Source organism: Thermobia domestica, chromosome 8, assembly GCF_964235325.1.
Source record: "Thermobia domestica chromosome 8, izTheDome1.hap1.1, whole genome shotgun sequence".
NCBI classification, from domain to species: domain Eukaryota; kingdom Metazoa; phylum Arthropoda; class Insecta; order Zygentoma; family Lepismatidae; genus Thermobia; species Thermobia domestica.
The window spans coordinates 168,470,522-168,492,607 of NC_137461.1; the positions used below are offsets into that span (position 1 = coordinate 168,470,522).

The following is a 22,086-nucleotide window of genomic DNA, read 5'->3' on the forward strand; positions in this document are numbered from 1 at the left end:
CATAGGGGGCTAGAATCACGGCTCTTCCCAAAATTTGCCTTATTTCTGATCTCTATGCTTTACACTGCCCTCTATAAGCTTTGCTACTGGCTACGAAACTATCAAAATATACGATAAATATTATATAAATGAAACAAAATTCGACAGAAAAAAATTATCAACAACTATTTTTAGCATCAAATATCACGATTATACGACCTCTCTTAACTTGAAAGAATAAAATATTTTATTCTTTTATAACAAAAATCTACATAACTATTATTCAATTTATTCAATCCTCTACAGTTGAATTCTATACAACTTTTATCTCTAAGATGCACTTGATATAAATTTTCTGTTTACTAATATACTGATTTAACAGAAGCACCAATGAATTTACGATCACTATGCCTTCTTTCTCGCAAAGCATACAGTGAACAGGGTGATCTTGTTGGAAGGTCTAACGACTACCGTGCATTTGAAGTGTAGAAATAAATACATATTGATACTTGATATAAGAAGTATACTATCATGACATACTGACATGAATAACAAGTGATACTTTCTTTCTAAATTACAGAATCCTTCAAACAATAAATTTTGCTCCCTTTCTGTTCCCAATAATCCTTTTGTCTTAATATCAGTCTTCAATGTTAGCCAACATCATATCTTTCCTTCAGTTCTCCTAATCACCCCTATAAGATAATCCTTCCTTCAGTTCTCCTAATCACCCCTTTCTTTCGTAGGGACTCTTACATAATGCAGCATTAGTGAACACCTTCCTCCTAATCTTTAATATTGTTGTCCATAACAGGTCAAAATAAGCGTGAATTTTATGCACACTTAACATTAACAAATGCAATGGCCCAGTGATAAATCTCTCACCTCTGGCGTGTGGAGTCCATAGTTCGGTCCTAGCTTCCGCCAAGCGGATTTCGTGGTGGACAAACACCGTGTCCATGGTTTTCTTGCGGTTCTCCCGTTTCTTCTCACTTTCATCATTCCACGCTTATCACTCATTTTATCATCATTTCCCTTCGCCTTGGTGCATAAGCATTGGACGTTAAACAACATCTTGTATGAGTGTTACGTGAATATAGTTAATCTGAAAATTACATTGAGAGAGAACTAATAATAGTAGACGAAAAAGAGCACATATCATATTAACATGCTTACGAGATGGGACAGAGAAAGAGAGAGTCACGACTTTGGAAAAATTAATATAAGGAAGCAGAAACGCTGGTTCTCTTTGAACGAAAAGTATTAAAGTAACTAACCAACCTACGAAACTCAAAGTGACTTCGAGATTTCAAAGATTACAAAAATCTGCTAATCTCATGACGACACACATACAAGCTAAAAACAGAAATGAAACTCTAGAAGCCACAAACAAATAACAATTTAAGATAAAGAACTAGCACATAAACTTCTGAAAAACAAATATATACATTTATCATTAAGCTTGAGCTGAAACAAAAACTACATATTAAATACATCACATAAAATCGTCAGAATATTTCAAGCAATGAAATGAATTAAAGAACATACATTTATTGATGTTACAAGACAATGGATAAATATATATACAAAAAACCCACATAAATGTTAAAACGATGTGAGTAGGGTTACAAGACATTTTAATGCTTGATTTAAAAAGAAAATATGAAGGAAAGAAAAAGAAAACTAGTTATCCTTTGTGAAACATTTGTGATCTGGTTTCCGTCTTGCACTGAATTATAAAATATTAATTTTCAATCCACTACGAAAATGGGATTTAGCGTCCATGATACTTCAAAACTGTTGTGCGAATATTCTGATTGGGGCCTTATAGCAATTTTCCTGAAACACAGCATTTATTGTTAATTTCTACGAAAGGATTTCAATATAAAGAAACACATCATAAAGTCGGACACTGGGCAAGAATTCCTACCTACCAATATACAAGAAGATTAAATTAATTTTGCACCCATCTCCTTAGATTGAGCGAAGAGAGATGCGAGTGATTTTGCAATTAGAATATGAAAATTGAAAAAAATTCTGAATCTATATTACCATATAACAGGTCCGCTGTATATAATCGCAAAAAGTAGAAAATGGCATTGAAGTCCAGTGTATTCTCTCATAGAACTCCCACAACACTGAACTATGCATTTCCATATCGGTTTTACACAGAGGAAGGACAAGGGAGTACCCAGTTCTACGAAAATTGCAATTTGTAACGGATATTATTACAATGTCCCTACATTGACATTTGTGATCTGGTTTGTTTGTTTCACGTTGATGCTATTGAATTAATATTATAAACGAAACTGGTCAAAGGAAATAAAAGGAACTTTCAAGCAAATCAAGTTTTCAATTATCTTATTTCACTAAGAGAAATCACTGGAAAAAACTAACGAATTTCAGGATGACACTTTTAGGGCGTGAAGAAGGAACCTAACGAGAGCAAATTAATGAAAAATCAAGCTCAGGAATTCTAATTATTATTCTACTTACAGATTCCTGTAATTCATGAGTTCTCTTTAAACTTCTAAGCTTTCGACTCTTCCCTGGAGCCTTTCGTCACGGAGGTCAAAAACAGCAAGAAAAAGAACAGAAACATCGAGGAATACAAATGAAACGGACTTACCAAGGGAAGAGCTGTGTTGTACGGAAACACGTTGTCAAGTACATCAGTAATACCCAGATGAAAACTGATGCAAACTAAAATATGACGGAGTCAATTTGTGCGCCTTTCTTGTTCCTTGTTGCAAGGCTGCCAACTCATGTTATTATTTTTATTGCCATGCCAATACTGTGAAAATTTTCTAATTACCACCTTCCATTCATTACTCAACCATCCCTTATCTAAATTGAATTTCGGTTTTATTTAAATTAATAAATTTTCAAAAACCAATCTCTCTACTTCATTTCTTGCTTCAAATAAAATTTTTGAATCTTCTACCCTGTGTTGAATCTCCTTTAAATGTTTCAATAAACCTGACACTGGATTTTCCTCTTTCGAATCTCTTAATATGCTCCTTCATTCAGACTTTTAGATTTCTTTTCGTTTTGCCTATGTAACTTTCTTGGCAACTGCATTTTATTTCATAAATACTTGGCTTTACATTGGGAACCGTATAATAACTCTTAAATTTGATAATGTTCTTTTACGAACTTTTGGGGGGTTTTAAGGTTGAACGAGAACCGTATTGTGTATAGATTGTATTTAATCCAGTTAAAAATAAGCAGTCCAATCCATTTTTTATCTTTTATGTCAGTTTCAGGATTGTCAGAACTTAAATTCCATTTAACTTGATTATACCAATTATTTAATAATGAAGTATACTAATCATAAAATAATTAAGCCTGGTACCCACTCAAACTGCACAGCTTCATTAGGTGTTCAATCTCTGTCTGTAAGTCTATTTTGAAGGAAGTAAAATGTATAGCACGGAAAAAGAAATTCTACCAAACGTTTGCTTTGGTACCTGCTGAATGTGTAGATTTATAATGTACGTACTATGTACCGCCTGTGGACTTGTGGTGGACACTGGTAATGAATTTATTGTTATATCTTCTTATATTACGGTCTAAATACGTAAGACTGCCGTCTTTCTCTTTCTCAACACTGAATCGCAAATTCCTGTGAATATTATTCCATTCTTTTAATAAGTACTCCAGTTGTGAATCATCTTTGTACAAGAAAAGTACATCGTCAACATATTTATAATATCGAACTGTACCAAGTTTCCGTTCTTTCAAAACTCTACTTTCAACCAAATAGAGTATTGGATTCGCTAACAATGGTGATAAGGGGTTTTCCTTAGCCCAACCTTCCACTTGATGATATATAACCTTGAAATTATTTTTTACGCAATAAGTAAGGGGAATATTCAAACATTAAAAATAATTGACAAACCATTTAGCCAATTTACATGTGGGATGGTGTTGACCTGATGTAATAGGTCTAACGAGAACTTCTGCTCTGTGTATCTTTGGAAGGCCCTATAAAATAGGTAATCGTGTTCAGATATTTTTAGAGCTGTGCTCGTTGAATCATCTAAATTTCAGATTTGGACATGGTTTTGTTGGTGTGGCTATAACTATTTACAAGGGATTAGACTCTAATCTAACAAATGCACTTCCTTGCACTTTATCAAAGATTTTTTCCCAGTATAGATCAAAACAATGAAAGTGTTACGAAAAGTTTCAGTCCAAATTGCTAACAAACTCATGTGTTTATGCACTCAGAAACACACGTCACGATCGACTATCTCATATTGTTGTTCAATCCATATCGCCCTCCTTCTCATCTCCTTCTTTCCATTCAGACGGGAAAAACAGAAATGATGTTTACGAGCTTTAATGCTCTAAACCGTCTCTTTTATTTCTTTGTTTTGGAATGCCTTTGCCGAGACTGAATTAAAATGTTACAAAGTGTTCCCATAGCTTCATAAATGCCGTTATTTGTATTATTTCTCTTCCTCAAAAACTGTATATCACATCAAACCAGAAAGATGCTAATTGTGAAATTTATGGAAATTGTCTATCACGGCAGTAGATTTTGTGCTTCCCAAAGCCTGTAATGCGCGCACTGAGTTCTAAAAACTACTCACAGAAATGAGTGGCTACCAATGATTAATTACATTTTGTTTCCCAGTAATTGCAAGCAAATGTTCTAGGGGTGTCATTTACGCAGGACAGGAAGGTATAATTCTCCCCTCTCTTCAGTTTAATAAACACATATTGTATGATCAAATGTATAGTAAAACAATGATGTAAAAAGTGAAACTCTTATGTGAGCGGAGAATCACCCCCCCCCCAAAAAAAAAAAAAAGAAATCTAAAATAGTGCTCTTCCTATAGAGTTACGATAGCACATTCCTAGAGCGCTTACATTTTTTGTTTCAAGAGTTGAAGGTTTGCCCGTAAGTCATGTGCATTCATAATGGGCAACATTGAAAGACAGAGAGCGAATGGAGACAGGAAGGGATGATTTACCTATGCAAGTTTAGAATTGGGGAAAAATGATCGGACAGCATCCATATTAGGACGAAATCTGTGATTGTGTGAAACAGAACTAAAGTTTCCCAACTGCGAAGATCACATCAGACAATTATCGAAGTAAGGAGAAGAACACATTTTAGAGTATCCGAAGATTGCGAGGGGAGAGAAAGATCTTAAGATCTGGGAATTAAGAATTAAAAAATCTTCAGCATCCGCTACGGGTTTCGAACCACGAACCTCTTAGCTATCGAACCATGACTTTACTCATTCCGCCACGGAGAACTATACTCAGGCATTCATATACTTTTCCTTTAGCTATTTTGAGAAACTAATAGAACGGAATATTCCAAAAGTTGACTCTTTGTGCGCGCTGGTTACATTGAACGTAGGCCTCTTGTAGCTTAGTTACAGAGTGCATAATGAACTTCCCCTTGCTCAGGAACACTTTTTAAAGCAATAAAAGTTTGTTATTACTGTGTTAATTGAGTTATATTTGATAGAACTGCTGATAAATTAGTGTCAAATACTCAGACATAAGTCACCTTTTGCGAAGCTCTAGTGGAAAATAAAACAAATCGTCGTACATATGTTACACTTTTGCAAAGAACAAGTGCTTTGTTATTGCAAAGAACAAGTGTTTTTGTTATTAAAAAAAAAAAAAGGATATGGAAATATGCATAAGTGTTACTTGGATGCGATGCCATACCTTTAAAAAATACTGTTTACGTCATTGTGTTAGATGAATGGTTTGTGTAAGAGACTCCTCTGTAGATGGTCTTAGGTTCGAATGCCGACAGTTCTTATTGTTTTCAACTACGCTTATACTGTGCATTCCAGAAGTTCAAGTTTGAATTAAATGCAGTTTCAGCTAGTTTAAGCCGCAATTATTTGAAATATGAGATTTATTATTCGATCCCTGAAATAAATTTCTATCTACGCCCGTGCAAAGCAGTGGCGATTTTAAGGAGTGATCGGGGCTACGACAATTTCCCAGAAGTCATATCTCTGATAGTTCCCGATGTGATATCAGTATTTGTGCATTGACACTTTTCACTGTCAGTGTATTGAAGTTCACCCCAAAGGAACTGTTCGGAAATCTTCACTGGTTCTTCCCTTTGACCCCTATGCCAATGAGACCAACCTTGGACATATGCCATATCTGGAATATCACTATTTATGAGACTGACTCCGAAAATTACGCATTCGACACAAATATAGAATGGTTTCGATTCTTTTTTGCCTGTCACCCTCTCACTCTGACCTCCATGCAAACCAAGCTTAACTTGGACTTAAGTAGCATTGGCAGTATCACTATTCATCTTTACGACCCCGAAAACTATGAATTTGACACTAATATTGTTCATATTTTACTACTTTTACATGTCTCCTTCTCCCCTTAGTAGGGATGGTTTCAGTGTCTCGCTCACACAACTATGGAGAAATTGCAACCAACTTAAGTATAACTTACCATCTGAAAAACAACTGTGCGGGTGATCCTTTTAGGAGAGCAATTCGTTGATTACTTTTTCAATATCAATGTGGTGGCTTTCTTTTTTTTCTTTTTTTGATTCAATGCTGCAGATTGCTAAAGAGCTCAACTTCATCTGGAATAGTGTGCTATGAATAGAGCTTTTAATAGCTTTTAGATCACTGAATGCTCGCTTAGATGTTGTTCTCGTTATAGGAAAAACTTAGATACAGTTATAAAATAGTAGGGGTCTAAACAAATACGGAACACTACGAGCAATGACAAGTTATCTAAAATTAAAACTTTAGCTAATTCCTTCAAAGTTGAAATTTCACTCAATTTTTTGCTGCAGCAAAGAAGTGATAAATCTTTTGAGTAGAATTCATAGTCGTTCCACAACTTCTTTTCCATCTAAGGCTGAAGTAGTGGGAATTTTAGAAATTGAGGAAAAATTGTGAAATTATATAAAAACTTGCAAGTGGAATTACGAAACTTAAATGGGCTTCCTTTTGCCGTGGCCTCATGCACCGCGGGCCCATTAGTTAGACCACCGTTCACAGTGCATAATGCACTTTCTCCTTTTCAGGAACATTTTCTAAGATAGTAACACGTTGGAATTAAATGTAACAGCAGCTCGTGAATTAGTTGTAGCCGAAATTATTTTAAAATATGAGACGTTATTATTACATGTTTTTCTTTAACTTACAATTTTTTAACTTCGACATCAAATCTTTCAATTTAAATTTAACTCATCTTCCGAAGTCACACAATGATGAAACTTTGCATAGTGACGTCAGTCCGGTGAAAATACTATATTCCATTGTTACTCTAATATATTTGTTCATATATTTATAAATTCTTAACTAAGTAAAAACGTATGGTGGACCATATGAAGGCGGACATAGCAGAAAGAGTAATACAAATATCTCAGGTGATAAAAAATAAGGGTTTTCTTCGCAGGATTCGAACCAATTGCTCAATTGGTTTTGGTTTTCATAGCAAGCGTAAAACCACTCGGCCACCAAGCCTCACAGATTAGTCTGCTTATTAGTGCAGAACTCACTGAGACACGTACATTCACTGGTGTCGCGTAATGTATTTGATAAAACTTTGCTAACAAGTGTGCCGAATTACGTTGCCCTTGAGAGGACTGATGGTGTTGTGGGCGAGTATTTATTAACAGTGTGTAGGGATACAATCACAACTGCCATATGCCGTGGCACTGAATCCTAGTGGAGAGAGATATAGCATTGTATGCAACGCAACAGATTGACCATGTATCTTGAACACGCTCCCGTGACTCGTCAGACTTTCGTGAAGGATTGTTCACCAGGTTTCCCGCAATATTCTTGCAACAGAAACACACATATTTTCAATAGCGTTCAGATCTGGTCCAGGAGGAACCCAGTCAACTATGTCGATATCAGGTTGCCTCTGCAGCCGTATTTGAACCACATTTGAATTATGTATCGAGCTATTGTCCTGTTGACAATACGAGGGCAGGTTGATAAGTTTTCAGCCTACCCAGGTTCAGACAAAGCTAGATACAAAAGTTATGCACGTTTATAAGGCTTATAATTTGTGAAGCTACTGTGCAAAATTTGGTTTGACTAAACTGATTTAAAATTTTTTTTCAGGTTCAAAGTGAGGATGTCAGCCCACGTCCCAGAAATTAGTAAATTTGAACACCGTGCATTCACTAAGTACCTCTTTCTAAAGAGACTCTCGGCGAAGGAGATCCACAACAACCTTGTCACAACACTGGGGGACAAGGCACCATCGTATGCCACTGTGAAGAAATGGGCAGCAAACTTCAAACGTGGGCAGTTTGGTCTGAATGATGATCCACGATGTGGCAGACCAATTTTAGTGACCTCTCCCGAGATGATTGACGCCATTCGCCGGATGATTCTCGACAATCGCCGAATCCCGCTCAAACAGATCGAGGACACATTGGGCATTAGTCATGAACGGGTGTGGAAAGTTATCCATGAAGACTTGGGTATGAGGGAGGTCGCGGCAGAATGGATTCCGAAACTTTTGAACGGAGATCAGAAGCGTGAACGGGTGAAGGCAAATAAAGTAGTTCTGTCCCTATTTCAAGCGGATAAGGCCAATTTTTTGGTAACAGTGGACGAAACCTGGTTATATTTCTACGATCCCACGACGAAACAGCAATCGGCGGAATGGCGCCACAGCGGTTCTCCACGTCCGAAGATTAGGACACAGCGCTCCTCTGCTAAGGTCTTCTGGGATTGTGAAGGAATTCTATTGCTGTATTATCTGAAACTGGCAATGCAATGCCACTTATTATACACCTCTTCTGGACAAACTGAAAGCAGCACTAATGGAGAAGAGACGTGCAAAGCTATCAAAAGAGGTAATCTTTCTCCAGGACAATGAGCCCTCACACAAGGCACGTCTGACATTGCAAACATTGGAGGACCTACGGTTTCAAATACAGGAACATCCACCTTATTCGCCTGATTTGGCTCCATCACTTTTATATCTCTCCTAAATTGAAAATGTTTTTAAAGGGAACGCATTTCAATGGCGCCGATGACGTCATTTCTCAAACAGCGGTCTGGTTTGCATAGGGTTACCAGACATCAGTATTTACCAGGACAAGTCCGTATTTTTAAGGCTTGTCCTGGCGTCCGTATTTATTTTTGGAAATTTGTAAAATGTCCGTATTTTTAGCTACAAGTGATATTCATATAATCTTAGCACGTATTTGAACTGAGCTTTGTTGGGTACGCCAATCGTAAGTGAAACACGTAACTCACGGATATACGGTATGTAAAGCAACCATTATGCTTCAACATCGCTTCTGTGTGTTTTCATTTAGACTGAGGTTTTTTTCTTGGAACTGCAACTGGCAACATTGAATTTGTGATGACAATTGAGTCGCGTTTTCGCGTATGAGCAAGAAAGTGTCAGTTCAGTGTATACGTCAGAACTGAATTATTTTAGTTTGTGCACAAAGCTGTAGTGCATTGTTTCCATTTACAGTAAACAATGGGGAAGAGGAAGTGCAAATTTACTGCAGAACTAGAGAGAAAGTACAAGTGCTTCAAGAAAGGACGTACAGATGAAGAAGCTGAATGTTCAGTGTGCAAGGCCGGAACGTATGTGTCTGTTGCTAACTGAGGTGCACTGGACCTGGAAAATCACATTTCTACAATGAAGCATAAAAGTAGTACACAGGTACACCATCGTCATCCAAAATAACTGACAAATTCTCTAAAATAAATTCGCCATTGACCGACAAAATACGTGCTGCAGAAGGAACGTTAGCCTATCATACTATTGTACATCACAATAGTTATAATACAATGGATTGTTTTCCGAAATTACCAGCAAAAATATTTCCAGACTGTGAAGTAGCGAAAAAATATGTCATGTGCGCGAAAAAAGTGCGAGGCCATTATTAACAGTGAGATTGGTAATGAGTCTGTGGAGAGTTGTGTGGGAGAAACCGAGAACGTGTCTTGCATTGGCGTCAGTACAGATGGGAGTAATCATGGAAACATAAAAATGTTTCCAATAGTTATTTAATATTTCAATTTCAAACAAGGTGGATTGTAAACGAAATTCATTGATTTAAGAAATGTAACAAACGAAACAATTTCCTCCTTAATTAAAGATATGTTGTCTCAGAAGGGGATTGAAAGTGTGTGTTACATTTGGGGGTGATAATTGCAATACGAATTTTGGTGGAATACGAAGAATGAAGGTAACAATGTTTTCTCAAATTTAAAGTCCCAGGTCGATGAAAATTTTATAGGTGTTGGGTGTCCAGCACATATTTTACACAACAGCATTCAACATTGTGTCGATTTACTGTCAATTGACAATGAAAGTATTATTCTAAAAGCTTTCAACTATTTTTCTGTTTATACAGTTCGAAATGAAACACTTAAAGAGTTCTGTGTGTTTGTAAATATTAATTACAAGACATTATTGAGTCACTCCAAGACGCGGTGGTTGAATCTTTTTCCAGCCATTAAGCGGGTGCTTGAAATGTACCCAGCACTAAAATCCTATTTTCTTTCAATGGACCATCCTCCTGCAATCTTAAAGAATTTTTTCAGTAACGATTTAAATGAAGCTTACTTGTTATTTTGTCAGTCACTAATGTAGGTGTTTCAAGAGAAAATTCAACAAATTGAAAGAGGACGATTCGGTCATTAAAGTGAAGCTACGGTCTTGAGAGTGTAATTAATGTTAGAAGGTAGGCTAGAGCACAAGTTTATACCTCTCAAAGTCAAAAACGTTCTGAACAAGTTAAAGGAAAATGGGCTGCAGAAAAATGTGATAAATTTTCTGAAGAAATAAGAAGTCAAGCTTATGCTTCCTGCCTTGAGTATCTCAAAAAGTGGGTGAAGCCAATGGAAGGTTTTGCATGTTTTAAATGGTTGTATCTGGATTCGGAACCAAGTTGGTCAGAAGTGGAAGAAACTGTGAGTTATGTAAACAGAAGTGGGGTTAACATTGATTATGTTAAATTGTTTGATCAGATTGTAAATTTGAAAAACTACGTAGAAGTAAAGCAAGAAAAAACATTCATTGATACTCCAATGCACAAAACGTGGACAAACTATTTCAATACCTGTAATATTGAAAGTTTTTCTGAATTATTAAAATTGTGTGAATGTTTCTTTTCAATTCCTGCTCATAATGCAAACGTTGAAAGAATTTTTTCTTTAGTGGGTTTCAGTGGACAAAAGAGCGCAATAGGCTGGATATTGAGAGTGTAAAATGGATGGTTTGTACGAAGTTCAATTTAAAAAATTTCACATGCAGTCAGTTTTATAATTACCTTTTGAAGAGTAAGGACTTGCTGAAAAAAATTGGCTCGTCAGAAAAGTACAAATAAGTAAGCTCTATGCTATAAGTCAGATTACTGCATTTAATTTAGCACATACCATTGTTTGTTAATTTTTATATATATATTTGGTAATTTTGTATATAATTTTGTTAATTTTACTGGAAAAAAATTGGCTTTAATGGTTTCTTAAATATATCCTGTTTTTTGACCACATTTGTCCTGCTTTTCACTCATGAGTATATGGTAACCCTAGGTTTGCAGAGCATTCATCCGACTTCTATTTGTCTGGCCTGTAAGCACTGCAGCAGCGATGTGAAAAATGCATTGCACTACAAGGGGAATATGTTGAATAAAAACACCAAGCTTCGCTTCATATCTACTTGTTTTCTTCGTGAGGCCGAGAACTTATCAACCCACCCTCATATAATATGCCGTTATCTACTTGAGCTTTTATTTCCGGAAGAGATTCGTCCAGATGTTAAACATACTTGTGGGAGTTTAGGCGACCAGGAATCCTGTAGATTCCACCGAAGTTTTTCAACCTTGCATATCCATATCCAACAGTGGATTGTTACATGTCCCATTCGACTTGAACGAGAAACGTATTAAGACGCATACCTTTATCTACAAGGGTGGTAAACATCTTTCGGTCCGAAGTTTGCACTGGAAAATATATTTTCGTCTGTAAAAACGACCTCGTCTCACACATGTGAAATATTTACCTGTGCAAACGCCAGACGGTCAACCATGTAGCCTTCTGTTAGCCACTATTTAACAGCTGCCCTGTATGACATCAAACAAGAATTTGAGTATACGTCGGACAGTTGTAACATCACCTGGGAAATTGGCTTCCTCTCTTTAACTATCGGGCAGACATGAAAGGCTGCTACGACACTGAGCAATTAACCTCTGATTTGGTCTTCTTCGGCAGAGAAAAATTTGTCGTCCAGTTCCTCTTTTACGCCTTACATCTCCTCTTTCCTCACATCTCTTCCACCACCTTCGTGCTGTTGCACAGTTAGCGCCATATCTCCCGCCTGCCTCACTATAGCTCATGCCTGTATGCACAATTAAAATAATTACACTACTTTTAACAGAACCTTCGTAATGCGCCAGTTTCACACCACAAGACAAAGATAGCTGTACTTAGGTTTTAAAGGAAGGTGATTTATGTAACGTCACGTAACAGGGCGGGATTTCCTGCAATTGCCGTAGACAATATCGTACGCCTTCTGCTGGAGGTTCATGAATTTTGTAACCAAACACGTTGAGAAAGGAACTAAATTAAGGTTGTAAGATTTAATATCCAAGTTGAAACATCACAAATTAAAGAAAAGCGTGTAATAGCAAATCTCTTATCGAGAATAATTTCGGCTTGGAACTAATTACATGCGATTACATTTAATTCAAACTTGAACTTCTGAAATGCACAGTATGAGCGTAGTTAAAAACAAGAACGGTCGGGATTCGAACCGAAGACCATCTACGTGAGAGTCCCTTACACAAACCATTCATCTAAAACACTGACGTAAACACAATATTTTTTAAAGTTATGGCATGGCACTTTTATGCGCATTTCCATTGTTTCTTTTTAAACAAAAACACTTGGGGCCTTATGCAGAGTTGTACTGATTAGTGATTAGTGCCACACTAAGGAGTGCGACTAACATGTGTATGTTTCCTGTAGTAGTCAGGCCTTTACTGTGACGCTAATCATACGTCAAAATGATTCTGCATAAGGCCTTTATTCCTTTCGAAAGTCGTTTTATTTTCCACTAGAGCTTCGCAAAAAGTGATTTATGTCTGAGTATTTGGTACTAGTTTATTAGACGGTTCTATCAAGTGTAATTCAATTAACACAGTAATAACAAACTTTTACTGTCTTAAAAAGTGTTCCTGAGAAAGGGGAAGTTCATTATGTAACCTGTAACTAAGCTACAAGAGGTCTACGTTCAATGTAACCAGCGCACGCACCGAGTCAACTTTTGGAATATAACATTCTATTAATTTCTCAATGTAGCTAAAGGAAAAGTATATGAAGGATTGCGTAGAGTATTCCATAGTGAAATGAACTGTTATGGTTCGATAGCTAAGAGGTTCGTGGTTCGAAACCCGTGGCGGATGCTGAAGATTTTTTAAATTCTTAATTCCCCAGATCTTAAGATGATTCTCTCCCTTCGCAATCATCGGATGCTCTAAAATGTGTTTTTCTTAATTCGAAAAATGAAATGAAATGAAATCTTTAAGTTTTACGTCCCACGGTTATGCCGGTTAGGCTAAAGGAGACGATGATGATGAGAGATGAGTGAAATGGTGGAATGAAGAAAGTGGGAGGAAACGGGAGAACCCCGAGAAAACCCACGAGCACGGTGTTTGTCCACCACAAAGTTCACTTGGCGGAGGCTGGGATCGAACCCGGGACCCCAAGCACCAGAGGTGAACGCTCTACTACTGAGCCACCGCTTCTTAATTCGACAACTGTCTGATGTGATCTTCGCAGTTAGGAAACTTTCGTTCTTCTGTTTCACACAATCACAGATTTCGTCCTAATATGGATGCTGTCCGATCATATTTTTCTCCAATTCTAAACTTGCATATGTAAATCATCCCTCTCTGTCTCCATATTTGCATCTCTCTCTAATGTCGTCCACCATGAATGCACATGGCTACGGATCAAACCTTCTACTATTGAAACAAAATGTAAGCGCTCTAGCAATGTGCTATATCGCAACACTATAGGAGCAGCGTTATTTTAGATTTTGTTGGGGGAGGGGGATTCTCCGCCGACATAAGAGTTCCACTTTTTATATCACTGTTTTAATATACATTTGATCATACAATATGTGTTCATCAAACTGAAGGGATGAGGGAATTACACCCTCTTGTCCTACCTAAATGACGCCCCTAGAACATCTGCTTGCAATTACTGGGTAACAAAATGAAATTAATCACTGAGTAACATTCATTACTGTAAGTAGCTTTTCGAGCTCTGCGCCAGCAATACATACTTTGGGAAGCACAAAACCTACTGCCGTGATAGACAATTTCCAGAGATTTCACAAGGAGGATTTTTCTAGTTTGATGTGATATACTGTCTTTGAGGAAGGGAAATAATACAATGCATTTTTATTTTATTTATTTATTTATTTATTTATTTTTATTTTTTTTTTTTTAGATTTTGTATTATTATTGTAACATTCTTTTCTAAATTTAGGCTCTACACAGGCATTTCAGGACAAACGAATGAAAGAGACGGTTTTCGAGCTATAAAGCTTTTAAACATGGTTTCTGTTCTTTCCGTCTGAAAGGAAAGAGTATATTACGTCACACAGACTGCTTTAGACAAGGAGAGGAGGAGAACTAGTTGGATTGAATACCAGGAGCAGAAGTCGATGGGGACGTGTGTTTCGGAACGCCTAAACACACGGCACAAAAGCTTGTTAGTAATTTGGACGTAGAACTACTTGTAACACATTCATTGCTTCGAACTGTACATTTCTTTTGTAATAATGACGTATTAATTACCTATATCCGCATTAACACACCAGTTGTTATGTTCTGATAGCCACTTCTTGAAATCACTCATAAGTCTAGTGTTAAAATTTCTTGTCTTCTCTGCTTTACGTGAAGTAAGAGCGTTTAAGCCTCTGTGTTCGAATCTGAATTGTTGCCTCATGTTTTGGTCTAACTTTCTAGCACCTGTTTCAACAACAACAACAACAACAACAACAACAAAAAAAAAAAAAAAAAAAACTATTGGAGGTTTTTAAAGAATGGGGCTATACCTAAGATCTATTCTAAATAGAGATTTAAATTTTTGTGGTACCTCTATTTAGAATCTACATGTACAAAAATCTTTGATAAAGTGCAAGGAAGTGCATTTATTAGATTAGAATCTAATATCTTGCAAAAAGTTATAACCCACATCCAGGCCCGTATTTATATATTGTGCGCCCCTGTGCTCTAAATGCTCGTAATTTGCCGCTCCCCGCCGAACAGAATTCTCCCTCTCCGAAAACGATCAATATTAGAGTTCTCAGTTTTTGGGGTCGCTAAGATGAATAGTGACAGTTTTAATAAAATTCAACTTCCAAGTCATACTCCACCTCCCAGGAAGGGGACAAGATTTTAGAAGTAATCGAAACCCACAGATATCAGTGTTGCATTCATAGTTTTCGAGGTCGCTAAGTTTAATGACATCAGTTTTCATGATGTTCATCCTCATTCATTGGAGTGGGGTGGGAGAGAATGACTTTTAAAAAATAATCAGATCAGCTAGTTAGTTAGTAATTACTGTAATTAGAACAAATTAAACATATTACCATATTTCCTCGCGCTTGAGCAGTTCTCTTCGGATTGCTAGTTTTAAATATTACTTTAGTGTGACTCTTTAAAAAATTCAAAATTTTGCCGCCCCCTAAATTCTGCCGCTCTGTGCTCAAGCACAGAATAGCACTTACCTAAATATGGGCCTGCCCACACCAACAAAACCATTTCCAAATCTCAAATATTAGATGATTCAACGAGTACAGCTCTAAAAATATCTAATTTTGGATTACCTATTACATATGGTCTGCCAAAGATACACAAAGCAGAAGTTCCCATTAGATCTATTATATCAGATTAATGCCATTCCATGTGTAAACTGGATAAATTGCTTGTCAATTATTTTAAGTGTTTGAATATTCCCCTTACTTATTGCGTAAAAAATAGTTTCGAGGTTATGTATCTTCAAGTGGAAGGTTTGGCTATGGCAACCCCTTATCATTATTGTTAGCGAATCTAGTACTTCATACGTTTTAGTAGTAGAATTGAGAGAACGGAAACTTGGTACAATTCGATATTATAGATATATTGACAATATACTTTTCTTGTACAAGGATGATTCACGACCGAATTACTTTTTAAAATAATTGAACAATATTCACAGTAATTTGAGATTGGCCGTGGAGAAAGAGAAGGGTGGCACTCTTACGTACTTATACCTTAATATAAGAAGGCACAATAAAAAATTCATCACAAATGTCCTGCACAAGCCCACAGCCGGTACACAGTACATTCATTATAAATCTGCACACTCAGCAGGTACCAAAGCCAACTTTTTTTTTTTTTTTTTTTTTTTTGCATGCTATACATCTTACTTCCTTCAAAACATATTTACAGACAGAGATCGAACACCTAATGAAGCTGTGTAGTTTGAGTAGGTACCCAGTTTCATTATTTAATAATTCGTATACTACATTATTAAATAATTGGTATAATCAGGTTAAAAGTTCCGATAAACCTGAAACCGACATAAAAGATTAAAAAATGCATTGGACTGCCTTTTTTTTTTCAGATTGACAGCTGCATTAAATAGAATCTACACACAGTACGGTTTTCATATAGCCACAAACCCCCCAAAAGTTTGGAAAAAAACATTTCCCAATTTAAGACTTATTATACGGTTCCCAATGAAAAATCGGGTATTTATCAAAACTCGTAAAATGCAGTTGCCAGAAAAGTTACTTAGGCAAAACGAAAAGAAATCTAAAGGAGCATATTGGAGATTGAAAGCGGAAAATCCAGTGTCAGCTTTATCGAAACATTTAAAAGAAACGCAGCACAGGATAGAAGATTCAAAAATTTTATTTGAAGCCTGAAATGAAGTGGAGAGAGACTGGTTTTTGAAAATTTATTTATTCATTTAAAAAAAACGAAATTCAATCAAGGGATTTTAGATGACTGATGAATGGGAGTTGGGAATTAGAAAATTTTCACAGCATTGACAATAATAATAATAAAATGAGCTGACAACCTTCTAACAAGAAACAAGGAAGGCACACAAATTGGCTCCGCCATATTTTAGTTTACATTATCTTCATCTGAAGATTACTACCGTGCTTGACAATGTATTTCCATACAACACAGCTACTCCCTTGGTAAGTCCGTTCCATTTTCATTCCTTGATATTTCTATTCTTCTTCTTCTTGTTTTTAACTTCCGTAACGAAGACTCCACCGGAAGAGTCGAAAGCTTAAAAGTTTAAAGGGAATTCAGGGATTACACGAATCTGCAAGTAGAGTGCAAATTACATATTATACTGGGACACCACCTTTGTTTTCGAAGACTCGAAGGATCAGAATTTAGGAGCTTCAGGCCTACCGAAACATTTAGGAATTCCATTCATAGTATTAAAGAAGTTAAAAATCATCCACAAGATATCAAATTGAAAGTAATCTATTTAAGCCTTACCGTGCCAAACTTAAGTTTGAACGATGGCAACCTTGATAAAAACCGGGATTCTAGTACAATAGTAGCTTTACTCAAGATTTATGTTGCATTAGCGTTAAATCTATCTTGCAATTTTCGTCATGCAATTGCTCGAAGGCGTGACAATGGAGCAACTGGTTATGGGGGTGTAAGAAGTTGGGATATAAACTATACTGTGAAATGATTTCTTGACAATTTATTGACAATTTGAGTACTTTTTTCATTTTCTTCAATTATTTTACTTACTTGAAATGCTGATTCCTGAAATATGTTACAATACCAAACTTTCGGCTCTCTCTTTAAGCCTCTTTCACGGAGTATAAAAATTGGAAACGTAATAAATTATCAAGAAAATAAAAAGAAACGGACTCACCAGGATAGATCAGTGTAAAAGCACCTTGTCGACAGTTGCCTGTCACACGTGAAATGACTGCATTATCTTTTGAAATGGCGGGCTAAGTTGTAGTTCATTTATTCAGACGGGGAAGGCTAGATTTTGCCACTAAAGATGGAAAATAAGCGCAAATTAATTTGATTGGTTATTCTATGAAAGAAGCTGCTTGAATGGCAGTGTGCAATAAGCTCTCTAGTCGAATTACGGTCTCTGTACTAGCTCATATTGATACTTCTGTTGTGCCAATACCGTATTCCTTCAATTACTGCCTCATATTCCTTGCTTAATAAACTCGTATCTATATGAATAAACTTGTATCTATATAAAAGTTTTGATATTTTAGAAAAATATACACAATTTCATAAAGAAGTTTTTCTATTTCAACTTTCCTCCATATAAAATTCTTGAGTTCTCCATGCCTGTGTAGCCTACCATGGAGCTGCACTTTATCTCGTAGACCCTAATATTTCAATGGGATTGGTGCAATTGATCTTAAATTAATATAAGATACTTCTTGCTAGTTTTTTTGGGGGGGAAGGGGAGGGGGTATAATGATGGATCCAATGCAACTGCAAATCTAGTGAATATAGATAGTCCAACTCATATTTCTCTTTTCGGCGACGACAGGAGAGAAGTACGGTAATAATGAAAAAAATCAATATTCACTGGATTTAGACGTTTTATGTGCCCTACCTGACAACAAAAACGGCTTTTTGGATATTTGTTTATTTGTTCCTCCCGACGTAAATACTACCTTTTCCTCCCATCTAACTTCTCGAACTCGTAGCAGGTCCATCCTACATTTCTCTAGCTCACTTGTTACGGATTTCAGTGTAAGCTATCTCATAAAAACTTCTTATATTTCATGTTACAAATTTCATATCTGATTTATTTTGCTAAGTTCGTTACCAATGCTGGTCTAAGGCTTCTGTGAATGTTTCTGAACGAGTATCTTTTATTTTATTCATTCATTTTTTGATGGATGATGATGATAGCTTCAAGCTAAACTGCCAAGCTGGAGAACCATTCCCTCTCGTTTGCCCGCAAAGCATCAATGTTAGTAACTAAAGTAATTCATCTCATCTTATTATGATTTATTATTATTATTATTATTATTATTATTATTATTATTATTATTATTATTATTATTATTAATAATAATAATAATAATAATAATAATAATAATAAAATAGAATTTCACTCGGTTTACACGATCAATGTCGTGTGAGTCAAACACTTTCATTAATGTCTTAACTCTGTAATGATTCGGTACCCCAATCAAGCTCTATTATTATTATTAATACCGAAGCTTTCCTCATTCACACGAATGGTATATTTTAAAACTCTAACAGTTTAAATTTTTATTGAATTTAGAGTATCAGATTGGTTTGAATAATACACAAATAATAATGTATCAGATGTAAATAATTTATTACATAAACTAGTTTTAAAATTTTATCTCTAAAGAAATGAATCACTTGTCAGAATTGCTATTTGCGAGAAAATTTTAATTTAACAAACAAGAAAATTACAACTTAAGTCATTAAGCATTGTTATATAATGAAAGCAAATTTATAAAGCAATCGAAAGTTTCATGTAAATAGGTTTTCTTTATTATATGTCACAACAATTGTCTAAAAATATAACATTTTTATATGAGATATATCATAGTGTAAAAACAAGCCTCTAGAAAGCAAGATGTTCTAATTGTAACATTCACTTATCACAATATTAAAGTTTAGGTAGAGGAATAACATCAAAACAAGGTTTGCTTTTGCGTCAGGTTACAATTTTTACATAAATTAACAGACTTAATGGTGATAAACACAAAAATATAAGTAGCCTAAAGTCTTTGGAGAAGTTTGTTTTCACTACTGGTGCTATACAAAGACATGTAGCTGTGTAATATAAACATGAAAAAATATATAGGAAGACGTACATTACCTCTATTTTAGGTAGCCCTTTTTATTACTATCGCTAATATTTTCATCACTTGACTTACACTGAATTTGAGGTTCTTCGGCCATTTTTAACACTAGGATTACTTCTTTGGGCAAAGTTTGGCTCAGTTTTGCTGTAATTTTCTTTAAACTAGTGATGTGGGCATTTGGGGAGATTAAAAGCAAATGCATTAGATTTACAATGATTTGTTGCTGACTGAACTTACGAGTGATGCTGTAAACATATAGTCCAACTTACCGATTATTGAAGAAAATTTTAATCTTTTAAGTGAACCTCGTATAAAAGCACTTCTAAGAATTTTTCTTTTCGCAAACTGACGAATATGCATATATATGTGTGTGTCGCGTCTGCGACAGAAGTCTTGTTGGACCCTCTCGCTTCTCCAAATAAGGTGCTAGAATCCAGCGTAGAAAGCAAACTTAGTCTTCAAACATTCCCTTTGATAGGTTGTCATAGTTATATTTAGCTCTGACATCAACAGGTTGCATTGCGAGCCCCTCTGCTTGGTAGAAACACGGGAGATAGGGAGAAAAGCCAATCAGTTTAGCTATGGACGGGCCAACGAACAAGCCAATTTACGTTTAAATCTCAGTAACCTATAATTTTCAATCTGACTAAAACCTGAACATGATAAATAGTACGCAAACTTTGCTACGCTTCGAGTGAAATTAATTATTGTCGCTTGTGCAATGAACATGGTAACAAATACTACGTATACAGTGCGTTACACTACATTAATAACTAATATGCCATGATAATGAAAATGTTGCTTCAAAAAGAAAAGTTTTAAAACGTTTGCTTGTGAAGTGTTATGTGTAAAGTTTTCATACCTTGAAGGAAATAACAGCAATGGAGAAAACTCAGCTGATCCAGCCCAAAAGGAAAAAAATTGACATCGCATCAAATGGAATGTCGTAAACGAGGATTTCTACAAGCAACTGCCACACTTCATGGACTTGCCAGCAAACCTTCCCTTCCTCTCCCAATTATCCAAGGAGCTAACAAAAGTGAAGGAATCGTAAAGTGACAGTTAAGTTTAACCAGTAACCCGCGTCTTCCGCGTTCGTAGTGAAAATAATTGGGCCGAGTGTAAATCATATTTAATTTGCATTATCATATTTAATTTTTTAAACCAAAGTGCCAAAGTGTTATTTAACGTGTGTGTGTGTGTAGTTTCAGTGTTGTTAATTAAACGAAAACGTATAAGTCTGCATATCCTTTACCAAAATAATTATCATGATTTAAATTTATGTTTTAAGTTTAAGAGAATTTAATCTACTTTTTCTTTCCAGCATAAATGATTAATGCCTATACAACACGATAATTTTTGCATTATTAAATTGTATTGGCATTGAGAATACGATTAGAATCAGTCTTTATGTCAATTTACCCAGAATGTTCTGACCCGAACTCTGAACCGTACTGTCCAGTGGTTATATGATCGGCTTTGGTAAAATCTCCGAATCCCTATTAAAGCCTAAAGGAGACGTCCAGGACATAGAGGATCGAATCCCGGACTATCGTAAACGCCTAAGCCCTCATACGGATCCACAGGACACGAACCAATATCATTATAATGCTTCCGGAATTGTCTACAGCCTTTATTGAGCACATCTTGGTCCACTTCGGACATTTGTTCCATTGGCAACACAACAGTGTTTATCAATATTCCGCCGTAAATGAATATTTTATGTAAACTCTAATGCACGCAGTGCACACACAGTTGAGCAGTGTCCAAGCAGAGCGGACATCAATCTCATGCCTATATGCTATGGACCAGTCGATACGCTAATTGTAAATATCACAAGGTCTTGAAGCGTAGTTTTTGTACGGCGTAGGTAAATACAAGAAATGTGATTTATTTTTGTGTATGTGTACAAGGGGCGTAAACCTATGTTGTGAACCATGTATGCAACCTACCCCACTAACCGAATTTAACCTGTATGGGTTGATGCAAGTGTGTATTCGCCTAACACTTCGATACGTACAAACTAACACACAAATAAAAGTTTTAGTGTATTTCTGGTCGTTTACTGCGGAATAACGGGTCATAAATAAATTTATTGCAGGCTATTGTAGATTAAAGTCATCACAGCTGAAACATCACGATATACATATATATATTAGTGCAGTCAAATTACCAAAAAATAAGGAACAAATTAGTAACAAGCTCAAAATTGGTACAGATGTTCCGAATTATGTTTTAAACAAC

General features: G+C 35.9%; 1 protein-coding gene across 12 annotated transcripts in view; it reads right to left on the bottom strand.

Moving 5' to 3' along the window:
• The window catches only part of LOC145693344 (divergent protein kinase domain 2A), a 140,912-nt gene that overhangs the window by 72,060 nt on the left and 46,766 nt on the right, over positions 1 to 22,086 (bottom strand). For 3 of the 12 annotated variants that reach the window (XM_081769249.1, XM_081769250.1, XM_081769251.1), the window contains one exon: positions 865 to 1,084. The exons of the other annotated variants lie outside the window; for them this stretch is intronic. In XM_081769249.1, coding sequence (XP_081625375.1) covers positions 865 to 884 — 20 coding nt within the window. In that variant the 5' untranslated portion in view covers positions 885 to 1,084. The remainder of the gene's footprint in view (positions 1 to 864; positions 1,085 to 22,086) is intronic. 12 annotated transcript variants of the gene reach the window in all.